The sequence below is a fragment of the Pezoporus flaviventris genome, unplaced genomic scaffold (genome assembly GCF_033815535.1).
Source record: "Pezoporus flaviventris isolate CSIRO_AGI_PZ_B2104156 unplaced genomic scaffold, CSIRO_AGI_Pfla_v1 ptg000002l, whole genome shotgun sequence".
Lineage (NCBI taxonomy): Eukaryota > Metazoa > Chordata > Aves > Psittaciformes > Psittacidae > Pezoporus > Pezoporus flaviventris.
Genome location: NW_026892550.1, coordinates 53906617 through 53934546, shown reverse-complemented (window position 1 = coordinate 53934546; position 27930 = coordinate 53906617). Strand labels below are relative to the sequence as shown.

At 38.7% G+C, this 27930-nt stretch overlaps 1 protein-coding gene across 1 annotated transcript; it reads right to left on the bottom strand.

Moving 5' to 3' along the window:
• Positions 1 to 28: 28 nt before the first annotated feature.
• On the bottom strand, positions 29 to 27930 carry CENPC (centromere protein C). Its single transcript, XM_061463985.1, has 20 exons — positions 27653 to 27930; positions 27297 to 27312; positions 26058 to 26104; positions 24543 to 24604; positions 24133 to 24218; positions 22985 to 23075; positions 22661 to 22880; positions 21550 to 21753; positions 20196 to 20938; positions 18696 to 19545; positions 18075 to 18113; positions 16773 to 16846; positions 15821 to 15889; positions 14125 to 14229; positions 13196 to 13300; positions 11633 to 11728; positions 11167 to 11321; positions 10668 to 10758; positions 9164 to 9236; positions 29 to 265 (listed from the first exon to the last, which is right to left on the bottom strand). The coding sequence occupies exons 1-20, from the start codon at positions 27928 to 27930 to the stop codon at positions 235 to 237; spliced, it is 3435 nt and encodes a 1144-aa protein (XP_061319969.1). The 3' UTR covers positions 29 to 234.

Below are 27930 nucleotides of genomic sequence, written 5' to 3'. Positions count from 1 at the left end.
ATGATTTAAAAATCAAATAAATCAAAACTGATTTGCATTATTTAATATTTATTGATACAAAATTAAAAATAATTTGTAACAAATCACATATTTATAATTTACACTGGAGAAATACCTTCTAAGATCAATGAAACAACGTGCCCCTTAAAGCTGGGGTGTATTGCCAGTCGGATGGTAGTTACAATGTTCCTTAGAACTCATTTGCAGCAGCTGATCTTCAGTCTGCAGGCAGAGCTATGTCTCCAACATGCTGTGTGGATTTGGCCTAAATTATAAAAAGAATAGAAATTAGTTCAAATTAACACAGTTTAAAAAAGCCTATCTGACTGTGCCATGACATTAGCAGGGCTACTAGACAGTAAAGTGGAACCACTACAAATCGTACTCACAGCAGCAAGGACATTAGAGCATTCACCTACTCCAGTGGCAAATCAATAAAAATATCAGTACCATTTCAATTACACTCAAAAAAGCACATTAGTCTAATTTAATTTAAGCAACAGTGGTCTCTAACAAACACATTCCTCTGTGCAAAGGTGCTATGACTTCCCATATATGACGGATAATGGCTTGGCAGCTTCACACACCGCTTATTCCCAGCGTGCTATATGACACAGAAAAGGACCTCCACTTGAGGTGTACAGCATGTGGGTCCTCCCAAGACAAGCATGAACTAAACTTACAGAAGAGCAGCTTCCATAGCATGGGAATCTTCAATTTCTCAGAGTGGCTGAGGCTGGAAAGGACCTCTGGAAGTCACCTGGTCCAACACCCCCTGCACAAAGCAGGCCCACCATGAACCAGTTGCCCTGGATTCAGATAAGCTCTTTTCCCCCATATGTGAGTTTTTGCCTGATCTCTTCTGTACCTCTTCACCCATCCGCAGCAACCACGGTGGCAAGAGTGAGGATGCCAAGTGTACTTGGGAAATACACGTTCCCATCTGCAGGCAGCAAGTAGGAATAGAGATAACAGGTTCTGAGCTCTGGGGACAGAGCTGTTCCACATAGAAGGATGTGTCCAATGAGCCTAATGAGGTCTTAGCTCTGTCTCTAGGAGAAACACATGAAGGCAATCCTGAAGAGCCACCAAGCTCTTCCAGCTTATTTAGTCCAGGTTCCTCCTTAGACACCACAGAAACTTCAAAACTCAAGAAGATTCTCTTGGCATTTACCAGAACAGTCAGACAGCAATGGGGTGTGAGGGGGCACACATGTCCACATCCATATCTGCAGCAATGGGCACACACCACCACGCTAGACCTATGTTCCAAAACCAGCTGGTGCCAAATGGCATTCCCACTGGGCAAGAGGAATGAAGATGTACGAGCAGGTGAATGCTGGGACCAGACTGCCAATGCAAAATTGGCACATGGCATGACACCCAAATGATGGCACAGCCACAGCAAGATTGTGCCAAAGCAAAGCAAGCCACCAGCACGCTGAATTACTGCTACAAGAGGAGCTAAAAGCACAACACTACAATGCTCTGGGGTAAGTCTGGCCAGGGCGAAAGGTGCTGGGATGGATCCTCTCAGCACTGCGGAGCCAACCTCAACAGATGGACCAGACTCAAGGGCAATCATGCAGGACTGAAGCAGCCTCAGTTCTGCTTCTGCAAGCAGCAGATGACAACAGTAACAAACACCTTTCCAGTGACATCCTGAGCTCACCTTCATGGGAATAAAACTGTGCAAAAGTCTTTCAAACAATGGAGGCCAAAGGAAGTTTTGCATCACTTCTCTGAATGAGAAACTGGGAGCTTTGCCAGGCCCTGTACAAAGCCTGAAGAAGTAGCAAAGGAACCCTCAGGCACAAGAACACCTCCAAAATAATTCAAATACCTGGAACTGAGTTAGAAAAATGATGAAATCATTGCGACACAAAGACAAAAAAATTTATCTTCAGTAAGGGAAATGCATCCAAAGAAGGCAAAGAGATTAGTTTAGGCAGCAAGACAGAAATGAAGGAGCAGATTGAAACTGGATACAGCACCTGAGCTGTAACAGTGGCAGGTGAATGCCTCATCTCGCAGCTTGCTCCAAGAGGAAGGAAAAAAAGCAAACCAAAAGGAGACAAAGTGCAACTTTGACAGACACTTCAAGACAACTGCCAACCTGCCTAGCAGGACACAGCCTGCGCACATGGAATTAATTTCATGGAGGAAATTACTACCAGCACTTGTTCAAATACCTGAGGAAACCCATTCTTTGTAATTTCCAAAATAATTCTGGTTCCAGATAAGTGCGCAGCAAAAACAACCCAAAGGTGGACATTTAAGCAAATTCTTAGCTTATGCAGGCATCCAGTTAAGTAAGACACAGGTTTCGTACTTAACCAGCATCACCATTCCATGGAAATGAGCAAGGAGGGGCATGCACCTCATTTGCAACCCTCAGCATCTCACCAGAGATGACCTTTGTAAGCTGAGAAAGTCCTTCAGAAGAGAAGCTAAATTATTTTCAGTAAAAGCAATATTACTGTTATGGTTTCCCCCTTTTCCTTTTTTTCCACACAGAAATACTCCACGCAGCATGGCTGCAGGATGTAAGCAACAGAAGCCCTTTCATGACAAGGTAATAATTTCTGTGAACTTGAGTTAGCAACTGAACAAAATGAAGCTATTCTAAATTTTGTTAATTCACAGGAAACTGCCTTAAGCTGCACCAGGGGAGGTTTAGAATGGATATTAGGAAAAATGCCTTCCCCAAAATGGTAGTCAGGCATTGGAACAGACTGCCTAGTGAAGTGGCGGAACCACTGTCCCTGGAAGTGTTCAAAAACCATGCAGACTAGGCCCTCAGTGACATGGTTTAGTGGTGAACTTGGCAGTCCTGGGGTAATAGTTGGACTTAATGATCTTAAAGGTCTTTTCCAACCTGCTTGATTTTGTGAATTCACTCAATGTAGTTTGTTTGAAAGGTTAAGCAGGATGCTAAGATGGACTCTGTACCCCACAAAGTGAAGAGGCAAATAAAGCAGACATTTAGAGTCGCTTTGTCTTTAAAACACAGTGGCGCTTTTTCACTAGCTAAAATACTGTTCAAGTCTGGCAGCTGTGCTCTAATACATTGCTGCAGCGACCTCTGTGCTTTACCTATGAATTGCCATCAAAGCACAGAGTAAAGCTTAGTTGTTCACCAGGCAAATGTCTGCTTCTGCTAATATGAAGAAAATCAGCCTTAATAGGAGTCCGAGAGCATTTGCTGGATGCAAAAAAAACCTCTGCAATTATCACTTAATTGTCCTTCACGGACCAATACTGAGAGTCTCATACTTTCCTGTTAAGGTTGCTCCCTCCTTCAGCACTTTTTCTTAACTGGCTACTTAATTAGTCTTCCTTCCTGGGCTTAATTGTAAATTTGTTTTGATTAATTAGCCTCAGAGCTGACTTGACACTAAGTCTAATATAGGAGAAGTGCTTAGCTTCTCCAGCATGCATGTAGGCTACTGCATCCTAGGGGAGCCCCCTCTTTGTCAGCAATAAAAGTTCAAGTTCAGATTGTGTTTGAAAAAAACCCTTCATCATTAACTTTCATTTCTTGTAATTGCCCCTTCTGTGCTACAACACAAAAGTGATATTAACATAAAGAAAGGATAAAACCCAGGAAGTTCAGGACTCTTGTTCAGTGGATTATACATCATGTTCATTAGCTGAATCCTGCAGTTCTAGATAAGATGACATAATGCTCCTAAACACAAGTGATCATAGCACAACTAGAATCCCCAATCACAAGTGCAGCACAGACAGCCGTATTCTCATGGTATCAACATCAGAGGGGTTTCCCTTACTGATTGGAGAAGTCTATGTTCTGCTTTTCCAAGTTACTCAATTCTATTGAAAATCCTTTCCACAACCTAGACAAGCCAGTCTGCAGCACCCTTAGACACTGCTATTGCCCTTCATTATGTTTACACCTGCCATCTCAGTCCTTTCCTCACCATCTTTCCTTTCATCTCCATCTTTACAGTACCTTGATTCCAGAAGACGCCTGCACACAGCACTGCCATGCAGCTGCCATCTTGATCAATTCTAATTTCAGCCACTGTTGTGTTGCCTTTTCCTGTGTTTTCAGTAACTTCAAACACCATGACCATGAAAAATAGTAAACTAAACAGAATAATGTGAGTTAAGATCCACTGCACCCATTCAATAAACTTCCTAAATAATCATCAACAGCACTGCAATCCTTCAATTTTCAAATTTAAAAGTCCTTCCCTATCAAGCTGGAAAGAGAAATTAAAAACCTTACCCTGGACATTAATATGCTTTTCTGTAAACACTTTAAGATTTGCATCTCAACTGAACAGTCAGACTGAGAAAGTAAATATTTTGTTTCTTTCAGCTTCTTGTTTCAATTATTGCCCCTCTGGTACTCCAATCATGAAAAAAACTGCAAAGAAGTGCAAAGTAAAGGTGGTTTTACTATCTTCTGCGTGTGGTTTTACTATCTTCTGCGTGTGCCTTTACTTCGGCACAGGAGTTTAAATTAAGCAAATCAAACCAGGAGCTTTGTGGATGAGCTGAAGAATGCAGAGCAGCTCTGCATGCATGCTTTTTAGTGTATTCATTCCTTAATAATCTTGCAGCCAACTGGTTTGACTGATGATCAACTACTGTTTTCATCTTAACACTGGACCATAGGAATCACTTTGGTTGGCAAATCCTAAATGAAGCTTTTCCATGCAACCTGAGAAAGGTTTGGCTTCAAGATCTCTTCTGAAGAGGAAACGTACCAGCTTGGAAAGACTAAGATACTCAGTTACAACAGCTGTCAATATCATTAAGGAGGCATGTTCCATACTCTTCAGTTAGATGTATTATCTGCAATCAATCACCAATTCAAGTAAATCCTGTATTACAAAAGACATTATGCAGAGTCTATACATCAGTAGAAGTGCAAGAAATATTCCTTCATGCTGAAATCTCTTTTCAGCTGTTGTGAAATGAGGAAATAGCCCTTTAAGTTTACTGCATTCACCAAATGTTAATTTAAAAACCTCTGCAGATAAGCAATTCAGTACTTGAAACCAGAAGAAATTGTATATGTGCTTCAGTCTGCTTTATTGGTGATATTTTTCTGTAATTACTCAGCTCATATTCTCCTATTTTATGTTTACAAAGTTGTATAAGTACATATGTACACAGGTATCTGACAGTTTTGCAACCACTCTTCTGCTGCTTTAAACTGCAAAACAACTTTGTGTAGTAAAACAGGAACAGCTTTCTAAGCAAATGAAACTACAAAAAGGTTTTCAAAAGAACCTACTAACCAGTATATTTTGGGGATTTTTTTGTTTTGTTTTTTTGCTTAGCTTTTTTTTTTTTTCCAAAGGGAGCCAAAACCTTCAAAAATATGACTTTTATTCCGGTGGGACATTTTCAATTGTCCTCCTTAAAATAAGCCTCTAGTTGTTACCATAATACCTACCATAGAAGACCTAGGCCTACTAACATGAAGTTGATGAAACATATTTTTGTTTCCAGCTCTCTCAATTACTGCTGACAGAAACCAGTGCTCCCCTTGAGGAGCAGCATGAGTACCACACAGGCAACAGGAAAGGCCAACCAGTCTATTTCTCAACAATGATCACAGCTTCACTCCACAGCAGGTAATGCTGGCTAACCATCTTTGGCCTAGTTTAACACAAACCTGGCTCAGATTTCTACTACTTTTAGAGGTGATGTTCTGTACTCTGATGCTAAGTAAAAAGTTGTGCTGTCTGAGCTGAATATGTAAACCATTTTAGTCTATGAAGTAATTTAAAAGCCGTTTCAAAAGCTACAACAGGCAAATAACATTACAGAAACCCTAAGAATATATATTTAAGCTCCAGGCCACAACATGCTCTGTATGAGCTATTAATTTAGCATTTTACCAATTCTAACAAATTTTGACACATAACTACTTGAAACCATCACAGCAATAGTCAGTGGGAGTTAGATTACTCAACAGAATAAAAAATTTACTGATAAAACGAATCATACACATACATAAGCCTTCAGAGGAGGCTTTTTTTCTTTCTTTGCGATATCCTATTTGGTAAAGATAAAAATTAAACTATCAAAGGTTACCCACAACTACTAGTAGCAATAGCGTAGAAAGCAGGAGACAAAGCAAGTCCAGGTAGAGGTGAAACATCAACAGTTTCTTCTAACAACTGGTTCTTGCTTGCCACACTACACAACTCAGCACCCATGTCCTGGAACTCAGAACATTCTTCTGCACCTCTTCACACTATATTCAGACTAATGACCAGGAGCAAGGTTTTTTACAAGTGTCAAGTTTAAGAAAAAAACTAAAATGCAATCCAGACAAATGGCGAGCAACCTAGCTCAACTCAACTCCCACTGTATATAGTGATGGTTTAGAAGACAACTTTGAGCAAGTGGCTACAAGTAGTAGAACATACATGCTAACAGAACAAACAAGGTTTAGTGCCAGGTCCTAATGTTAATGGAGTATGATTTATGTCTTCTTGCAACAGAACTCAATTGAATTTATCTCCACCTATAACACGTTCCTTCCTCTTCTCTTTCAAAAACCAAACCCAACTTAACATACATGCCAGCCAAAAGGCTGAGCTTGAAGCTCCATCTAGTGACAAATCGTGGAATTGGTGCTAAACTAAAGCAACATCCTACATACATCACCACACCTGGCACAACTGATTCTGATGCATTTAAAAAAAAAAGAAAAAAGAAAAAACAAACACTTTGGGATTTGTTCCGACTACAAAATATTCTCTGCAAACCATATAGGGCATTTCTCTCAAGAAACCAATGAGCCAGGAAGTAACAAAACCATCTGGCATAAAAAGTTACGAGCTTTACCAAAACGGCCTTATTCTGTTGACACTCCCAGCCGTAACATTAGGAAAACACAGAGAAGCATTCATGGCATGCTGACCTCAAACCTGCTCTTGAACATCTGCCACTTCCAGCTTGTATCAGGAAAAGGTCTGCACACATGTTACTTCTACTTAAGAAAATACCCTGAAAGACGTAGTTCTCATCATTTACTCAAGACCCAAAAGAAAACCCACTCAAAACCTTCCTGCCAAATTGCAGTATAGTGCAGTGGAGGAAGAGACATCAGTGCCCTATAAAACAACGAGTGTGTATCACCTCTCATCTGAGCCAACTGAACTAGAACACATTGCTAGAGCAGCAAACTGCCTTAAGCTCCACAACATACATACACTTTCTTCTAGAGCCATGAGCTCCATACATAGTCCATACATGTTCACGGACCCCTTAAGCACATATCCCTCTGCTATCTAGTATGTAGACAGGTAATGCAGAAGAAAATTTGCAGGGTAACTCCCTGGCCTTTAACACAACTGAAAAGTAGTCTTGTTCTGACCTTCATGTGGAATCAATGAGATGTTGGGCTCAAAGACCACCACATCCATGCCCTGAAAGGTGGAAGACAGGCTTGGGTGAAGAGCAGAGGATCTTTGGTCTAATGTACTGTTTTCCAAGTGGCAAATTTCCAGACCTCTGAAGGCCTGAGGAGCTGAAAGACTTAAACTAAAACGTTTTAGTGGTTAGGATCCCCTCAAGCAGTGGAAACAGCCTGTGTGCCCATCTGGTAGCTGGTATGGCTCCAATACAGAAGGGACAGTATTTGAAGCTTGCTGACCTTGAAAAGAGCGACCCAAGCCCAAAATTTAGAAAATCTGCAAACATCAAATTATCAGCGGTAACTTAATGTCTTTAATTATAATTTCAACTTTTAAACTGTTCATGAAAGTTGAGGCTGGGAAAAAAAAGAAGAAAGATCCTTTTGTGCAGTCTGAACTTTGGAAGCAAAGAGTTCATATCAAGACAGAGGAAGAACTAAATGGCAATAGGCATGTTTCTCTTTCACCCTCTCAGAGTTTAGCCATGGATGCAAATGCCACATAACTTCTACTAAGTATTTCCACTGTCGGCCTATATACACGCTACTCATAGGAGCATACTGCTTGAGAGAGTATGATAAAAAAAATGAAAAACACCACCTCAAGCTCCCCAGTCTAAAAGGGAGCTTGGATGTATCATAATCTTGGTGTCCGAGCCCTTTCACAGACACACGAAGTTAGCCGGCAGCTGAAAGCTTAAGGGAAGCACTAAAGCCAATTCACATTTTCTACTTTAATGTATACTTAAGATATAGCATAAAGATCATGGCCAAGGCTGTTTGCACTCAATCCTGAAGTCCTTAAAGTTTACGATTCCTTTTCAGTTTTCCTTATCTCATTCTCTTCTAGAATACCAGTGACCACTGAGAGAAAGTATCCTACCAGAATAGCTGCAGTTTATCCTTATCTTCAGCCAGAAGGAACCTGAAAGAGCTTGGGAGACAAACGCTGTGTATACCATCTGCTGTCTAGACTTGGCTTCTGGAGTATACAGTATAATTACAGTTTTCCCAAAGGTCCTCATTATTATCCAGGAACACAGCAAGCAAAACAAAAGGAGATACTAAAGTAATACATTTGGCAATGACTTGTCCCTGCTACACAAAATAAAGTTATCCACAGTGTTCAGAGCTAATCAAGCCATAGTTTCCATGCGAAATATACAACTCATAAGCTCCTACTTATGAGCTCCCATTTCACAGTTTGAGGCACTAACCATACATCTGCTAAACAAGGAAGAAACACATGTCATTAACATAGTAGAAGGTGGCTGTACCCCAACACCCAAGATTCCAGCAACCCATCTCCTAGACAAGAACATGAACAGCATGGTCCTACATTTAAATAGAGATCATTCTAAACAGTTTGTACCAAGCAGACATTAAGACTACCAAAAGTTAGCTGAAGATGTCAAAATTTTTTCTAGTGCTGAGCATCTTTAGGGGAGATGACGCATACAATCTGGATCACCAACGTGCTTTACACACATATTTTACATGTACATCTTTCTGTCTTTGGAGAACACAAGAACAGTAACTGATGCAGAGTGAAGCCCCTCAGTGTGTCACTCCTGTTCATTCGCCAACTACTGAGGTTCTTTTGGTTTTGCTCTTAACTCTTCCATTAATTTCAGCTGCTTTGCATCAATTTGAAATGTTAAGCTGGGTGCACTCAATCACTTTTTGTATGTAAAAGGAACTTGGAAACATACAAAAACTTTACAAGTGTTTCAAATTTTTCTGCAGTAAGTTCTTCACCTGTCTTTTTTGAGTTGTGTGAAGAGAAGAACACTTTCTTTATTCAGAAGATTACGTATGTTATATCCATTTCCTACAAATAAAAACAGAGAAAGTTTTCTTTAGAAGCCAGTAGTAATTTCTGAGTCCTCTCTTAAGACAAATGTATTTCTATTTCACATATTTTAACAGAAGGAATATAAGCCCCTACTGTAGAACACCACTCTTACAGGCATGTCATTGCATTTCAAAGAGATAAAAAGCAGTATAGCTAGTTTCATTTATTCTAACCTGTGCTAAGAATAAAGTCGCTGAGAAGATTTTTACTGAAAAGTATGTAACAGGCTTGAGCTCTCATCTCTTGAAGCCCACAAGAAAATTTTCAGGTGACTGAATTAACTTTCATTTATTCCTACAGAAAATCTCCGTAAAACCCACACAAGGACTGAAGATCTTCACTAATAGACTTGCATACTAACACAACCACAAATATGGAAACATCTAAAAGGCACTGAATGTCAGGACTAATCGACATCCTAACATTTGTCTACAGCCACACTTGATGAAATTACAAAGAGATCACCCTCCACAATCAATGCATCGCCTATTCAGGCAATATGAGAGAGGCCATCAAGAAGCAGGTAAGAATGGAAATGAAGTATAGATTCTTGTGGCCCCACAGAACTTTCAGCAGTTTTTATAATCTGCTTTTGCAAAGAGCAAACCACAAAATTGTCTCTGGAGACCCCTGTACTTTTAAAACTAAAACAAAGAGAAAACAGCTTCAAAGCATCAATCATTATTTGGACAATGTTCAATCAGGATGTTCTGGTGAAAAGTTAATGGAAAAACAAGTGGTACCTTGTCATTTTCTAACATAGCCTCTTCACAAGAAAGCTGTACAAAAGCTTTCTACAGCTCCATGAATTGCCTGCTTTACAACTACTACAGACTCTCCTTACTTGCATCTTACCCACTGAAGAACAATCTCCCATATGGAGGAATTCATTCTACTTTTATCTCAGAAGGGCAAAATCACTAAATTCTCAACAACCCATATGGAGTTACAACCAGTTCAACTAGACATTCTGCATCTTTTACATATCAAGCATAAAGTGCAAAAGGTGATGAACTGGTCCAAACGGATTTTCACAATTATATGTAGAAAAAAACAGCCAACACATAGCAACCAAAACAATTACATTAGCGACCACTATATATTAAGCTGTCTTTAAAGTTTCCCCAACACTATAGTTTAGGGACAGCACCAGAATACCAAGAGAAATTCACTCTTAGAACTTGGTAGTATCATAAATAACTTTGAGGCCAACTCACATAAACGTGAGTGTTTGTACCACTGCATTCATATCCAGTCTTGGGTCACATTCCTGTCTTCACAACCCTATGTTTTTCCACTCCCTACTCAAAGATATCTTTTCTCATAATTCAGCTCTATTTTGCTTAGCAGCTTGCTAACCAAGTCTCATCTATGTCCAATAGACTGGTTTTAAACACATGTACATACCTGCTGGAACATAGAAAAAGTCCCCTGTAGTCAGATAATATGATGTCTTATGTAAGGTAACAAGAACTTTGCCACAGATAATATGGAAAGCCTTAATGAAAGCCAAACAGTTTTAAAGTTAGCAATGTTTCTTCTGCAAACATTTAAGGAAGTTATCCAAGAAAATATACTCTTTGTTTTGCATACATGCTGTAACAAAATCAGAAACCAGATAAGCTAGATACTTCTATCTTGCCTGCAAGATCCAGAAGAAAGTATTCATTGACATACAGATTTAATGTGAAGCAAAGCAGGGCAACATGCATGCAGAGTGCCTATAACAAGTTCCTTTCATTATAACTGATTTCACAACTGAAATGATTCATTTATGTTCTCTGTATTAATTTGCATTATAGTGGGAGAAAACCCTGAAAAACCTACCAATGTTCCATGCACTTCTAACCAAAGATTTTATGTTTACATAGTCCATTTTATAAAAATCAGAAAAAATCATACTTACTATTGTATCCATGTGGACAAACTGATGTCCCTTTTCTTTAAATGGTTTCAAAATCAATTTACCAGTGGCAAAAGCAGATGTATTCAAATTTTTATATATTTCTACCGATTCGTCTTTGAAGAAGCATGCGTTACTGCTTTCAGTGTTAACACATTCTATAAGAAGGTCCAGGAGATCAACATTAATATTAACGCATAATTAGTCTTGTTATTAGCTCAGTAACTACTTAATCCTACGCATTACATATTGTTTCAGTGCAACACCCCCCAAAAGGTAGACTCAGTATTTAGATGAAAAATCAGGATGCTTTTTTGTCTCTCCGCCAGAATTTTCTCCAGAAGAGCGATGAGTATTTCAACAGCTCACCCTTTTATGCCCCATGTGGCATGAACACTTCTTCTCCTTATCGGTCTAAATACTTACTACAGAATTCAGATAGGCTCTTGGTCACACACCCTCAACTCACCTAGAAGTACTTCCTCATTTGTTACCGGGTCCACTACAGCAGTTGGCTTAGAAGTATCAGCTAGGCTGTGATCCAGATTTGGAGGTATCTCACTTCCTGAGAAAAAACAAAAACCCACCATAACAAAAAACACAAAAATAATCACTCTACATTTTAAAAACTTGATTATTTAACAACTTTTCTACAACTTTAGATTTCACACATAAGTACTTAAATTTGGTTTAAGTGACTAAACAGACTGAATACACTTTCTTGAAACAAAGAGAAACTTTCCTTAACAATTCTCCAAAAATGTAGTTTTCACTGGAATTATTTTTGTGTGTAATAGATAAAGGGTCTCTAAAATCCTAAAGAATTTTCCAGGGGAATGCCAGCTATATATCCTATGCTACTGATAACAGTATTTATTTAAAAGGATCTGTGTTTTAAGAGAAGTGCTTTTCTAGCAACAGATGCTGAGAGGATATAAAATACATGATGTATGAAGAGCAAGTTTTTTCCTTTTACCTACTGCTGATGGGTGTCAGGAGACTTAAGACATAAAGCGTTCAAAAGAATAAGCACGTGTTCAATTTTCCTTTTCTCAAGAAATGCCATTAAAGGAATCTCACTTGAAGCTGTAAATCAGAGAACTATTTCTATAATAAAAAGGATTTTTCTAGAGAAGGAAACAGCCTAAGAGTTGATGACAACCTTACACTTTTCAAATAGAAAAGAGACACTGGAGAATGTTCATGACAGCATAAATATCCCAAAGCTCTCTTGCAGAGCTCTCTTAAGCAGACAATTTAAACTCCGTAGTGCACAGGAAATGTCCTTAAATGCAGTCAGAACATGGATGTTAAAAAGCAGGCTTTAGCATTTTGTGACTGATATAGCACTCATGGCTTAAGCAAGTACTCTTATGCCACAATAGTCAGGGTAGGAGAAACTTGTTTGAAATAGCTTTGTTTCAACATAACCATCTCTCTCTCAGAAACAGCAACAGCTGCAACTCTCTATACAGCTATAAACACAAAATTTTTATCATATCAATAAAATTTAGGAATATGTCCTAGAAATACTACTCAGCTGATGGTCATTATATGCATCACTTAAAATTCAAGGATGCAAGCAAAAGATTACCTGTAAGGGTGAAAGTCTGTTAAAGAGGAAATCTACCACTTCTGGAAGACAGTTCAAATGCACCTAAAGCACCTTGTAAAATACAGCATGAACAGTCACTACCAGCTCAGGTTTACATGGGCTGCAAATGATTTGTATTAAAACATAGACTGTACTTAGAGCAAAGGCTGATCTAGACCAGGATCCTGTCTCCCATCGATGGCCAAAAGTATACCTCTTCCTTCGTAATGCTGAAATGTTAAAGCTTCCATGAGATTATACAGCACTGCTATAAATACAGTAAGAACAGTTTTTCCATATCATCACATTAATATATTTATTACCCAGAGAGATTCATTTTTTTTTACAGCAGGGAAATCTTACAGCAATGGGAGTATTTTCTTTTTTCTTTTTTAAGTATCAAAAGAAAAAAGTCTGTATTCATATTTGTTTCCATACTTGTTTCATCCTTTCTCTGCTTGTGACCATCCTTCCTCAGTTTAATCTTCCTGTGAGGTTCTGGTTCTGGTTCTGGACACACTATTCCACTAATCACAAGCCCTCCTGAAACAAAAAAAAGCTCATTAACTCACAATAATTTTTCAAGAATGCAGACTTGCACAACCAACATGCATTTCAGTTGAGAATATATTTTCTTGATGTTGAAATTTTCAGATCGCTGTAGAAAGCCAGAACAAGAAAGCTTTTCAACTTCAAGTATTTTGGAGTGTAATGCATCTTGAGACTTTTTTTTCAAAAGAATTTGATCATATTTCAGTCAAAGAACATTTCAGAAATCCATGACATGAAAGTAATTTTTAAGACAAAACATCAATTTTAGAGACATAAAAAAATTTGATTTTCAAACAGACTGGTTGATTAGGAAAGGACTAAAATAGGCTGAACTGTCAGAAAAAAAATAAAATCCTTGAGAACATCAGATCTATTCAGATCAGATCCCGAAGATCTATTCTAACACTTTGAGGAATTTAACACTGAGACTAGATAAAATACTGTAATATCTACTGTGGAGAACAATCCCCACACAAAGGGAAATGATCCAATGAATGATCCAGTAGACTCCCTCTTCTTCCGGTGACACACAGAATCTTTGATGTAATAAACCTACTAGCAGAAAGAAACGTTTTGTTCTTCTCTAAACAGTTAAGGCAAGGCTGATACTATTTCTAGCTGACACAGGAATATCAGGAGAGAAAAAGGACTACACAGAAAGCTGACTAAATAGCTGGAGACCATAAATGATCCACTTTCTAAACCAAATTACCAAATGTTAAGAACCTCAAAGCTTTCACAGCACAAGATCAATCCACAGATTTTTCTTTACTGCTTCACCGGGAGAAAGCAAATAGGTATTTTGGAAGCAGTACCTGAAGGCCTCATCGTATAGTTCACACGCTCGCCTCGCCAATATTCCAGAGGTCTCAGCCGTAACCTTTTTGTCCGACGAACATTAGGTGTGTTGGAAGGCATTACTAATTTAAAGGATGAAATCATTTACATTAAATATGAAAGGAAAATTGGGAAATGGAAAACATTACATATCCTTTCCTGTTGTTCCATATCAGGGGGGTCAGCACTTCCCAGCTGATAATTATATCAAACTGCTATCATGACAGGAAAAGGGAATCAGCATTGCCAAAAGCATTCCTTTGCATACATCAATATTTATTCTCCTTTTCCTTAAAGTCACCATGCTGCCTTCATATTAGATTTCATTCTATATACATTAGTAAATCTGAGATACAAACATTAGAGACTCAAGCACAAGTAGCAGCAAACATGGAATCATAGAATAGTTAGGGTTGGAAAGGACCTTAAGATCATCAAGTTCCAATCCCCCTGCTATGGGCAGGGACACCTCACACTAACCCATGTCACCAAGGCTCTGTCCAACCTGGCCTTGAACACTGCCAGGGATGGAGCATTTACATCTTCCCTGGGCAGCCCATTCCAGGTCCCAACACCAATCCCTGAGGGATACCACTCGTTACTGGTCTCCAGCTGGACATTGAGCCATTGACCACAACTCTTTGCGTGCGACCATCCAGTCAGTTCTTTATCCATCGAGTGGTGCATCTATCAAATTGATGTCTCTTCAACTTAGAGACAAGGATGTCATGCGGGACAGTGTTGAACGCTTTGCACAACTGTGCAGACACCAACTCTAAACAAAGACTAAGAACCCTGCCTAAATGTGAAGGATTTCATTAGCAACAGTGAAAAGGCACTGCCTTGGTAGTGCAAGAGGACAGTAACAAAGAATACATAAGCAGCCTCTTGGTTTTGAGATTCAATTTTGAGATTTTGAGTCCAACCTCCAAGTTCCAGGAGAACAGCACTTTTGCCAACAGAAACCCCCCACATTTCCAAGACTTCTCAGGTATTTATCTTACTTATTACTAAGTCTCAACTTTCAATTTGTCTAAGCTGCTATATACGAATATGGTAACATTCAATATTCTGGTGTTTGTAAGAAAGAATAAAAGCCCCCCGAGAGTTGAGAGCAAATTAGTCAAGAATATTTAAAGACTAAAAATAAAAATGGTAAATAACTTGCTGCAATAGTTTTTGAAGGTAGACACAACTATAGTGTTGCTCATAATATACTAATGAAGTGACTAAAACCCAATAAAACATTCTAGTATGGGACTACAATTGACTGCTTGCCCATTGCTCCATCCTATTTAGACTCAGACCACCACAGAAGGCAGGTTATTGGCACTCTCAGTAATACTGTGTAAAACCAAACTGTTATTGTTCTCATTGAACTGTGAGCAGTGTCTTGACTTAATATTACATGAAAAACAAAAATGTGACAGTTAAAAAGATAACTGTTGAATACAGTAATAAAAATGAAATACTAGAAGTTTTAAAAGTAATCTAAAAATTAGAGCAGAGTTAATGTACACTGATGAACTACCAAGCCTTATCTGTAAATACTAACATATGAACTCATTTCTAGGTGCCTTCCTGTGTCTCCCTCGGCAAAGTTTACATCAAAGTTTACATATAAATGCATTTGTATTTATGCACTTACACTAAGATACTTTAAAATAATCTTACCTATTTTATGTCTTGCTAATTTGTCTGACAATAGATGATGTATTTTACTGTCCAACCCTTCAGAATTATCTGAAAATACATTCAAAACCCACAATTATAAGAATATACTATTCCTGACTTTTATTCACTCTACCCACTAGAAGCAACCAAAGGCAATACAAGCAGAAGTCCTTTTTCCTTTAACCATACATGAAACCCAGTGTAGATAAACAGTATGTGCAATTAGCTTTTAAGCAGTGTAAGCTTGAAAATTACATGAAAACTATACATTCAAGTAAATATTTCCCAGGCCCTTTCCTTTGATAAAACAAACATTGGCAAATTATAATTACACATACCATTTTATTGCTCATAGTGTAAGGTCACTCAGCTTTATACCACTCAAGTCTGACTTTAGAACAACCTTCTTATCAGAACACATACAAAACTAGGTCTTTGAAGAAAACACTGCATGAATGAGTAACATTCACAACTGGCTCTAAAACACTAACAAAAAGATCTCCTGGCCCTAGGGTTCATATTCATTATGACAACATGTGCAACTTATGTAGGGGAACTTAAAAGGAAAAAAAGCAAAGGATTTTTAGGCAAACCAGCCATGATTCAATAAAGATGTACAATCTGGCCTGAAGTGATCAAGTAACATCACATGGCAACACACCAAACTGGTACAAACCAAGCCTAAAAACTGTATTCAAAGTATTCTGGAAGGGTAACTTCATACTGGCAGGCCTAATTACAAACCACATAGTACTTGTCCCTCCAAAGCTAACACATGGTAAAGCCTGAATACTGTATCATAGCTTTTGGCAGAGGTGACCAGAGCCATTACAATATGCATTTCTTATCCTGGACAAGCAGAGTACAACATTAAGAAATTACTAAACCATGAAATACTACTTATAAGAAGCTTATACATAAAATGAAAGAAAATAACAACTTTAAACATTACCTGAAGATGTATCATCCTGTTCATAAGACTGACTTCTGGAAGCGAATTTATCACAATGTTCTAGAACAGGCCTGCTTCAAAGGTAAAAAAAATACACTGCTTGAATATGTTAAATGGCAAAGCAACATTACAGCACTACCAAAAATCGCAAATTTAAGGGATTTCTTTTCAAATCACGTGAGATATTTTTTTTTTTTCCTTCTAAACTTGTCTGTACTGATTAGACACTGAAGCAAATGACCGCTAGTTAGGAGTCACAGGACTGAAATTCATCAATTCCTTCTCTACTTGGTCATTAGGCAGACAAACTAGTGTTCACACCTTCCCTCTAAACAGGTTTCTTAAAAATCTTTTATCAATTTCTTCTTTTATCTCCCTTTGAGAAGAAACAGAACTTCTCCTCTCCTCTGTAGCACTACCCTCCAAACTATTTCCACAGAACATGATTACGGAATGGCTTTAAAGAATAATTTGCATACTGTAAAGAAAGGACAATAAAACAGTTTGCAATTGTAATTTGTAGTATGCATTCTGACATAAAATTTTCCACGTAAAATGACAATAATTAACATATATGTAACTCCACCAAAGATTCTCTAGCAATCAAATAATTTCTAACAGGACCTCTATTAGAACCTTAGCACTAGTATCCCTAACTTTTCCACCTTCCCCTATCTGTGGCTGTGCTTCACTGCTTTTACCATGCCAATGAAGTTCAGGGGTGATCCTCCAAAAGGTGCATTTCAATGCTAGATTTGAAAAGCTGCACTATAAATATGTCCAAGTCAGGAACAGGTTCACTAAATTAAAATTTTCAGTAGAATTAAAACATAAGAATTTAATATATTCACAGATGACCACTCCTGTTTGCTTTGTTATTAAGTTCCCACCCCACAAAGGAGAAGATACATGCATAGCCACATGCACAAACAAGAGTCTGGATTGTATACATATAAGCAGGATACAGATACAGTTCTATACCCTGCTTAACAGCAACTTTATTAGTACAGTAGTTATTTCTAGGAGCACTAGTATTTCTGTTCAAAAATGATGTACTAATGTGGAAGCAAGCCTCAAAGGAAAAAAAATCCTCAAAGGCAAGTAACTTACTATGACTCCTTATTTATTAATTAACTGTATTAGCATGGTATTTAAACACCTAGTGCATGAATCACAATTCCTTTCTACTAGGTTCTTCAGTAACAGAACACAAAACGCAGTAGTAGTACCAAGCAGCTATTCTGTCTCAGTGGGGCAGAACTAAGATTAAATGCTAGTTTTACAAACAGCTCAGGAAATCACCTTTCGTGACATGTAGGCTTCAGAGCTGCAATGGAATCTCTAGAAGAGAAAAACGTACTATTATTAGGTTTACTGTTAAGTCAATTTTGCTTACTAAAAGAAACCTGTACGTCAATAATATTATGTACTGAACAGATTCATTAAAAAAAATTAAAAAGCACTGCAAAGAGCAGCGAATAAAATCTCAATTAGACTGGTTAAACAGACTTAGTCTTTTAATTACCAATCAGTAGTAAAGTTAATTCTTCAGAAATAAATATAGTTGAAGAGTTAAAACACTATTTTTTCTGTTTATAAACAAAGAAACAAACCTGACAGTGAGATCATTCTACAGGTGGTGGGCTTGTGTGCATGTTGGGGGGCTTTTTACTTTATTTGGTTTTGAACTGTATCTGCTACTCAAGTCTCAAAGGAACACACTAAAAAATCCAGCACAAATTTCCTTATGTACAAGCAGACACTAGATTCAGCACCCACCTTTGTGACTAGGATGTTGATTATACCATTTGATTTCCCTATTAGCTATTCAGTTTGGCGATTACTGCTTAGAAGTTAACAAGATGCATTTAATTATCTACCAAGTTATACTGCACTTGTAAGGAATTACATAAATAAACATACTTTAGTCCGTGCTGTGTGTAGCGTTTTCTTTTGTTTCTTTTTATTTTCACATCTGATAACTTGCGGTTTTCCCTTGTACTTTCCTGTACAGAACAGCTGTCAGAATCCATTTGAGACTCATCGTCCTCAGGGCCTGAGCAAACACCTTCACTGCTTCTGCAGTGACTCCTTTTGGGTATCTTCCCTGAAGACTCAGCTGACAGCAGTTTCTTTTCAGAATTCTTCACGCTGCCTATGACATGCTGTAGTGCTTTTACAGGAGTTTTGTAATTTGCACCACCAATGGACTCCAATGTCTGCAATACATTTTTAGGCTTTTCAGACTTAGCCAAGTTCTGAACCACAGAAGTCTCTAATTCCTGATACAGGACTGAGGCAAACACCTCATCCAATTTTGCAGGCTCGCTTTCAAGCTCTTCTTCACTGGGTACACTGTGAGAAATCTCCTTTCTTTGTAACTGAGGTTTTTTATCACTACTTTTCTTGCCATTTTTTTTGAGCTTCTTCCTCGGACTTCCTGCCAGTCTCTTAGCTACTGTACCCCCTGGATGTTTCTGCTTAACAGATTGTTTCTTGTGAACTAAATGCTGAGAAGCTTTTGAAGCAGACCGTGGATTCCTGGAAGACTTGAGATTCTCTTTTGGAGACGGAGACTGCTCTTGCTGATGCCCAGCTGAGGACATAAGTGAATCCTCACTTGGCATCACCATTGTTTTACATTGTTCTGCATCACATGCTTTTGTTTCCAGACCAGACTGTGACAACATAATTTTTTTGGCTTCTGGTTTCCAGGGTGTGTCCTTTTCCTTGTTTGGAGAGCTTTGCTTAAGTGCATCCTTTTTAGTCTTTCCTATCAATACACAAAACAGTTGGACATTAGTATCTTTTCTCATTAAACCTAAAGATATATGATTTAATAACTGAAGAGAAAAATAAACCAAAGAATAATAATATTTTTTTTTAGAGTATCACAAAAGCAGTTGTTTAAAAAAGCAGATGTTTAAAAGAAGGCTTTCTCTGAACTACAGTATATAAAAAAATTAAAACCAGAATTTTCAGTGTACTTCCCAGCAGACAAAAAACAGCAGAAACGTTACATTCAATCTGCTTTCCAGTTTTCAGTATTTCCTGCTACAAACCCCTTCACAAATAATTCTTAAAAACTGATCTCCACAGTTCACCACTGATCTTCACCAGCTTCCTTTCTACACAGAGAGGAGGAAAAGCTTTTGGGTAGCTACTTTCTTTGCTCATTAAGATAAGACAATACTGCTAACTTATTTTTTAATGTCTTAACAGAAAGAGCTGAATAGGCGGTGGGGTGCGAAGACACTCTGTCTCACCACCTTCTATACACCCACACCTGACTGCAACTGAAACATCAATTAGGAATCCATTAATGTCTCTCATCGACTTTACCCTTATTTCCAAATAAACCACCACAAAAAAATCCAGCCATACAACCAGAAAGAAGTCTAAAGACCTATTTAAATAACTTACCCATATGAGTAATGTTTTGCCTTTGAGATTTAAGAACCCTTCCTTCACTGTCAGAGATGGAATCTGATTCTGATGTTCCTTCTAATTCATGCATTCTGACATCCAAATCATCCATTTTCTGTTTAGTACGTGCTTGAACCTGTACTTTCCTCTTCTTGCCCTTCTTACCCTCTGCCTTCTCCTTTTCCGTATGAGTAATGTTTTGCCTTTGAGATTTAAGAACCTTTCCTTCACTGTCAGAGAGGGAATTTGATTCTGATGTTCCTTTTAGTTCATGCATTCTAACGTCCAAAACATCCATTTTCTGTTTAGTAAGTGCTTCAACCTGCACTTTTCTCTTCTTGCCTTTCTTACCCTCTGTCTTCTCCTTTTCCATACGAGTAATGTTTTGCCTTTGAGATTTAAGAACCTTTCCTTCACTGTCAGAGATGGAATCTGATTCTGATGTTCTTTTCAACTGATGTATTCTGACATTCAAATCATCCATTGTCTGTTTAGTAAGTGCTTCAACTTGTGCTTTTCTGTTCTTGCTTTTCTTACTCTCTGTCATCTTTTCAGAGGGCTGAAACTTAGAAACAGGAGTTGCAGAGCTAGCTTTTCTTGATTTTTTGTTTGTACGGGGTATTGAAAAGAAAGAATTACAAGATACATCATATGATTCATCAATGAAAAAATCACATTCATTTTCTATATCTTGATCTTTGACAGGAGGAGGTGATGGAGGTGATATTGAGGCTGAATACCTAAAGAGAGGAGGGACAAAGTATTCGCATCATGTGGGGAGAAAAAAATGAATCAAAATCTCACAAATCTAGTGATCATTCTAGAACACCAAAACATGCTACAAGGCATTCCTCAGAAGGATTACTATAAAGTTCATCATTCACTGCCCTTTAGCTTCCAAAGAGAACACAAGGCCTCCTTCTCCCTGCTTTGTGCTCATATGCACACTTCATTATTTCTCAGATGCTGGATAGTCAGCTTCCTATCTAACTGGTCAGATCCATAATAGCTTTGAAAAAGTCTGAATAAGTGCTGACTTCAGAATCACGTAAGGTTTTCCTGAATCCTCCAACCTACCTATCAAAACATCTCAGGCTCAATCTGAAACACTATTTAATAGCTACACACTAGTTTACTGGCAGACAAAAGCAACAGCACTGTTAAATCCTAACAGCACAGAACTCTGAAACAATTACTCAAACCCTTTCTCAAGAGGCATTTTTCAGTGTGTTTTGGGATAGACCAATGTTTCTCCCAGACCATGTTTCCAGGTAAAAGGATGTTGCACCAGTACTCAGGACTGAGTTATTTTACTAGCAAATTACATTCCCCATTAAGCCTCAAAACAAACCTTTTTCCAAGTGTTTCTGTTGCTACAGCTGCTAAGACAACTGAAGAGAAAGACTTCCTTTTCTGTACAGAAGACGTAGCAGTACATTCTGTTCCATTCATGAGAACAACCTGCTCATCTCTTCCAGTCTGAAGTCCTCCCAGATTTTCAACTTCCATGTGGCTCTTCACTGCAGCAGGAGCATTTTGGCCATGAAAGTGTAATCTATGTATGAGAAACAGCATTCAAATATGCTATAAATTCTGACTGCACATTAAGCCTCATATGGATGGACAGATGCCCTCATTTTCTCCTGCGGACAGTGTCTCACGTCTCATGAGTGAGCTTCCATTTGGTAATTTGCTGGAACACAGGTTAGCTGTACTACTTTTCAGCATAGTAACAAGTATCTAAATCAATGAGGCAACATGGGGTCAGCCTGTGATTTGATCAAAGTGAGGGCTGCACAGCAAGAACAATTCCTAATTTTAGGAGAATGTGATTCAGAAACTGTCAGGTTTCCTAGACTCCAGGTGCACTCTCTTCCAAATCTCACTCCATCAATGGGAGTCAATAGGATCTACTGGGATCAGTGTCAGTCTCCCTTTATGATCTAGCCTGGAGAGTCAGACCTCTAAGAAAAGCAGAACTGTGGCTGGGACCACTGGCCACTCTCGCAGCTGGACTTCAGATTTTCCAGAGAGGAGGTAGTGATCAAATTGAAGCTGTTCTACTTTGCTTAAAGCATCAGTATATTCAGAGTGAGAGGAACAATGACTGCTCATCTCTGCTTTAACAGATTTTTAACTGTCATAGGACTCACTGAAAAAGTCTCAACTACTTGAGAAGTTGACAATTCGGGGCACTTTCTGTGAAAAAGGAGTCCAAATCTGTTCTGACATGCTTCCTGTACTTGGGTCCTGCACTTCTGGGAATTAACCCTTATCACCAGAATATTTAATAAAAAAAAATTCTGTTCTTTCTAAACCCAAATATGAAAATTTTCTCAAAAGCTTGGAATTATTTTTTTATTACCTCAAAATCCAAACTCATAAATAATTGAAACCACCATGTTAATTTACCCTGAGGGGGGAAAACACACGATACCACCACCACATTCAGATCTACTTACGTATGTACAGGAGGACCTTTTGCTTCCTCCAGAAGAAGCAATCTAATTGGCCCATGACCATCCTCAGGGTCCAAAGACATGTCAGGACTTTTGTGTAGTGCTTCAACATCTTTTAATGTGTCGTTTGTTTTTTCTTTAGGCACTGGAGACTCTGGGGTTTTAGAATCAGCTACACAATCACATATTACAGGCTTCAGAGGTGATTCATGTGAACATCCTGCTATATAAATAAAATAGGTTTAATTCTTCTACAAAAAAACCTTAAAAAAAACCCATGAAAGTTACCCAAAATAAAAAACTTAATTCAATAGTAGTGCTACCAACCTCTGTTGTTGACTGGTTTTAGTGGTGATGCAGGTAAGGACATTGCAGAATTAAAGGCTCTTTCCACAGAGTTAGTTAAGTCTCCTGTTGACTGCATAGTTGATAATAAATAATGAGACAAAGTAAAATATTTGATATAGCAACCGTGTTTTGACAGGTATATAAATTTCTGCAGAACACAATATAATTTCCTTCTCTTAATTCTTACTCATTTGAAGCACATTTCTATTCTAACTAAACACTTCCATTTCCTATCACTTAACACTTTCTAAAACTAACTGTAAATTTCAAACAGGTAAAACAGTGGGCAAGGTAACAATTGATTTGCAGCTTTGAACAACCTGCTAGCCCACAGGCAACCTATTTACTCTTTTCACTAGAGTGAATTAGTCTAAACAATTTAATTCATCTTCATTAAGTCAGGCTGAGGTTTTGAAAAAATCAGTTTGAGATTATGCAGTATTCTAACATCAGACTGAAGTAAACAAACACCATCATAAAGGATGCCTGTTCTCAACACTGCTATTAATAAAATATCCTATTTTTATAAAACACTACTAGAATCAAAACATTAAAACTGAATATACAAACTAGATTATTGGCATAACTGTCAGACAGTACATGAACAAGACCTTTGGCTTGTCTCCTCCCTTCAACAAAGTTACAGGTATACCAAGTCGTTGTATGGGTAACTTTATCAGGAGTCCACAAGCTACAAGAACCATCTTTCAATTTTACTATTTAATGGATACCTAAGAACTGTGTCCATATATCTGGCAAAGTGTCTGAAACCAACCCCAAAGGAGTCCAAAACAGCCTTACCCACCACCAGTTAAAAGGCAGATGCTTCAACCTAAGACCATGAGAGATTTTAGTACTCCAGCAAAAAGCTGAAAAAGCTTTTATTAGCAAAAAAAAACAAGAAAATAAGCTATTAAATAAATCTAGTTATAGGGTTTTACTATTATAGCACAACAAACTGAGAAAAAAGCATTACCAACAACTATTACAGAAGGTTAAATTATAGCCTGTATACTAATTCAAGTGACACACAGAGCTTAGTCATACAACACTCATACAGAACTAAACTTGTACCCAAGTAAAACTGTACCCAACGATAGGCTGTGAACCTGCTTTAACTAACTTACCCCTGTAGCAGTGTTGTCATTTCTGGTGACAGGAGTTGAGCAATGCGCTGGACTTGAAGAGGTAATTGTAAGATCATTGCCACAACCTACAATAAAAAAATATAAATAAGGGATTCTTGGAGTTGTCAAGGTTTTACTTATTTCAACAAGTTCTTAAGGCTTGTTAAGGTCACATAAAAGCAAACAAGAAAGAAACCAGCTACTCAGGAAAACGATTACCTTTATAAGACAGCTAAGACACAGTTTTAAGTGGCTGGGAAATGCTTTTTAAAGACTGTGAGAAAGACTTATTTTTTACTCATTTTATCTCTATTTTTATTACTGTTGTTTACTGACCATTAAATATAATACAAGGAAAATTATTTTTTTTTTAACCAGCAAATTAAACAAAACACCAAATCAAAGCTTACCTTCAAAACCGTCCTGTATGAGTTTCAGTATGTTTTGACCTGGTTCTACAGCAATCTTATTTCTAGAAAGAAGAGGAAAAAAAACTCCAAACATTTTCAATTAGAAATACTAAATGTTCCTATCCCAGCAATAAAAAAGCTGTAAAGTTCTTACTGCTTAATATTTTAGATTATTATTTCTACTAGTCCCAAATTTAACATATTTTACCTATCATTTCCATGCACAGACATCTGCAAAGAAACTTGTCTAAATGAGGATTCCAGGAGAAAAAGACCCACTGACACAGAATATAATGAAAATGAAGAAATCTCTCTACATAAAACACATAAGTACTGCAACAGTTCTGAGGCAGAAAAGTTTTGTGCTGGAGAAGGACTCTTCATCAGGGACTGTAGCAACAGGACAAAGGGTAATGGGTTCAGACTTCAATAGGAGAAGCTCAGGCTGGGTATAAGAAAGAAGTTCTTTACCGTGAGGGTGGTGAGGCACTGGAATGGGTTGCCCAAAGAAGTGGTGAATGCTCCATCCCTGGCAGTGCTCAAGGCCAGGTTAGACAGAGCCTTGGGAGACATGGTCTAGGGTGAGGCATCCCTGCTCATGGCAGGGGGGTTGGAACTAGATGATCTTAAGGTCCTTTCCAATTCTAACTATTCTATGATTCTGTGAATACAGATTCTCTCTTGAAATCATCTTTTGAAAAATCAGTCAAGTCATGTTGCTTGCAGTGACCAACCCTCAGCAGACCCAGAAATTAAATGCAGAGGCATCCATCCCTTCATACAAGGAGTCACCTCTGCTTCTTTGTTCTGTGCTTCTACAAAAGTTTCAGCAGCAAGGACTGGCTTGCGGTATCAAATCCGTAAGCAAGCAAACAACTCAGCTGCTTGGATTGCTATTTCAAACCTCCCCAGGACAAACGAAAATGGCAAAAGCGATGAACTAGCCAGAAAATGTTGATCAAAACAAAAATAACAGCAGCAAAGCCATGGAGTATATCTCCATGATTATTATATGTCTTTAAAAACAGATAATTTGGTACATTTGGTAAGATCATGAAATGCATGTCTAAAAATGGATTCCAGTAACAAAAAGCTCACAGACTTATGACATGACTTTAGAGAAAGCTACAGCACTGCAAATACTCATGCTTAACATTTATCAGCAAGGGCCGAATAAGCTAGAACTCTGTGTGCTTCATCTCTCTACCACCTAAAAGGCAAAATGTTTGCACAGACTACTGCTTCTGTGCTCAGGCATCCTAGATGGGCTAGCTTAGGCATAGCTACACCACAGTTTCCTTCTTCAGCAAAGAAATACAAAGGAAACCCTTGACACTTCATCCCCTCCCTCTACAATTTGCTCCTCTCACCACTAGAAAAATACAAGTTTAGGAAACATGTGATCAGCTTACTAACATACACTCAATAGTTTCAATATTAAGCTTGTGAAGAAAAATATCAGCATAATTTTTCCAAACAACTGTATTTAAGAATAAAATGTTAAATGCAAATTACCCTCTTCCACGGCAGAATCTTGCTCTGTACTCTCTTTTATAACAATTCTGTGAAGAAATAAGAATCAATTTTTACTAAGCATGGTGACCACTGACAGAGAAACAAAAAAATGACCACCTTCCTGTTTCTCATGTAAGTCAGTCTCAGGAATTCTTGATCCATCTGAATCTAGTCGGAGTTACTGCAGCCCTCTTTTTTCTAGAGCACCACAGCAGCCAAAACCCCTGTAACAACTTCCAGAAATTCGACTTTTCTCAAGAACCACGAAGCATGTATTGCATTTAAAGTCAGATACACTTACAGGAGATTTACGCAACAGAAATCACAAACTAATGGTTAACATTTCTGCAACAACTACAGAAATAATCTTTTAAGTAAGGAAAAGGAATGAACTACCACAAAACAAGCTAGGACATAACTTTACAACACACCTGGTGCTCTGTGAGAACTGCTTACATGGAGATTCTTGCCCTGTGTTTACCACCAGCATGACCAGGCTGACAGGCAATGACAGCATGTCAGCTGTTCCACGGGAAAACTAAAGTCTGAATTAACTACTCCCAGCGCTTCTTTATGTACTTAAACCCCACGTATCATTCAAACAGCAGACATGACTTCAGTCATCTATTACCATAACTAGAGTAGTAACAATCCACTATATTATCGGTATTACTTTCCATGCCAACAAATTTAATTAAACCTACTTTGTCCCGGAAGAGGCAAAGACTGTAGAAGATAAAAACAGGAAGGGAGGGCAAGCCAAGAAAAATTAAAGTAAGCAGTTTCTCAGCAATGACAAGAAAACAGTGCAAAAGTTTTTAATTTTATCCGAAAAAGAAACATGACTTCTTGTTTCTGTAAATTAGAACAGAGTGTATATGCAGTGTGGAGACTACCTAGTCCTAACACAATAGAATTTAGCATATTTTTCTAAGTTAGCCATATTGGCATTACTCTAGGTCACACAGGAAAACGACTGATTAAAAGTCATCACTTCAGAAACACTCCAGACCCATATTCCACAGCAAAGCAGTCACTCAGGCTTAAACGTCTTTCTCTTGCAGCTGAGCACGGTACTACGAACACGCAAGCAACCTTTCACGTAAGAAAATGAACAATTCCTGTAACAGATCTAAAAGAGCTTTTAGCAGTTTATTTATCATTATACTATACTACATACAGAGCTTTTAAAACCTAAGCTCCATCTCTGACAGATAACTACAGGAGGAAGACGAGTACCTCTACAGCACGTCTGGACAAGAGTCACTGGTTCTTTAACACGCTAACCCATGAAAGGAAGATCTCCAAGACAGGCGCAGCTGCAGGCAGCCCAAGGGAAACGGGGTCCCAATAGGCAAGCCCTCAGAGCAGAAGTGCTTATGCCAGCAACCGGGACCAAGAGGGAGAGCAGAACACTCACCCCACTTCCCTCTGGAGAACCCTGACCGCGCCGTGAGAGGCTGAAGGACGGCCCCGCCCGCCCCTCAGCAGCACAGTAAGGAGAGGGCCGCGCCCCTACTTTTACGGAAGGGAACTGCCTCTGTCCCCGACACTCTCCTCTCCCCTTCCCGCCGCTGCCCCCCGCACACTCTCACCCAGGCATTCGCCGTCCAAGGCTGCCGCGACGGCGACGGCGACGAAGACATCTGAGCCGCGGGGCCTGGCGGCGCGTCCCCACACTACCGCCTCCCTCACACATACACACCCACACCCCCGTAGCCACCGCTTTCAAACCTCGGCAGCTTCGCGCCGAGAGCGAGCAGCGGCCACGCCCCCCCTTTCCCCTATCCCATTGGTCGGCGGCCGCTGAGAGCCAATGAGGGCGGTTGATTTTTGCGCACGCGCGCACCAGCACCACAACGGCCATCTTCAT

Excerpts from the sequence above, each read along its gene's own strand:
- CENPC (XM_061463985.1), bottom strand. The coding sequence starts at position 27,930 with ATGAAGATGGCCGTTGTGGTGCTGGTGCGCGCGTGCGCAAAAATCAAC. Across the intron at positions 19,546-20,195 it reads GCAAAACATTACTCATATGG|GAAAGACTAAAAAGGATGCA; the intron begins GTAAGTTATTTA and ends GTGTATTGATAG. Across the intron at positions 13,301-14,124 it reads CTATACGATGAGGCCTTCAG|GAGGGCTTGTGATTAGTGGA; the intron begins GTACTGCTTCCA and ends TTTTTGTTTCAG.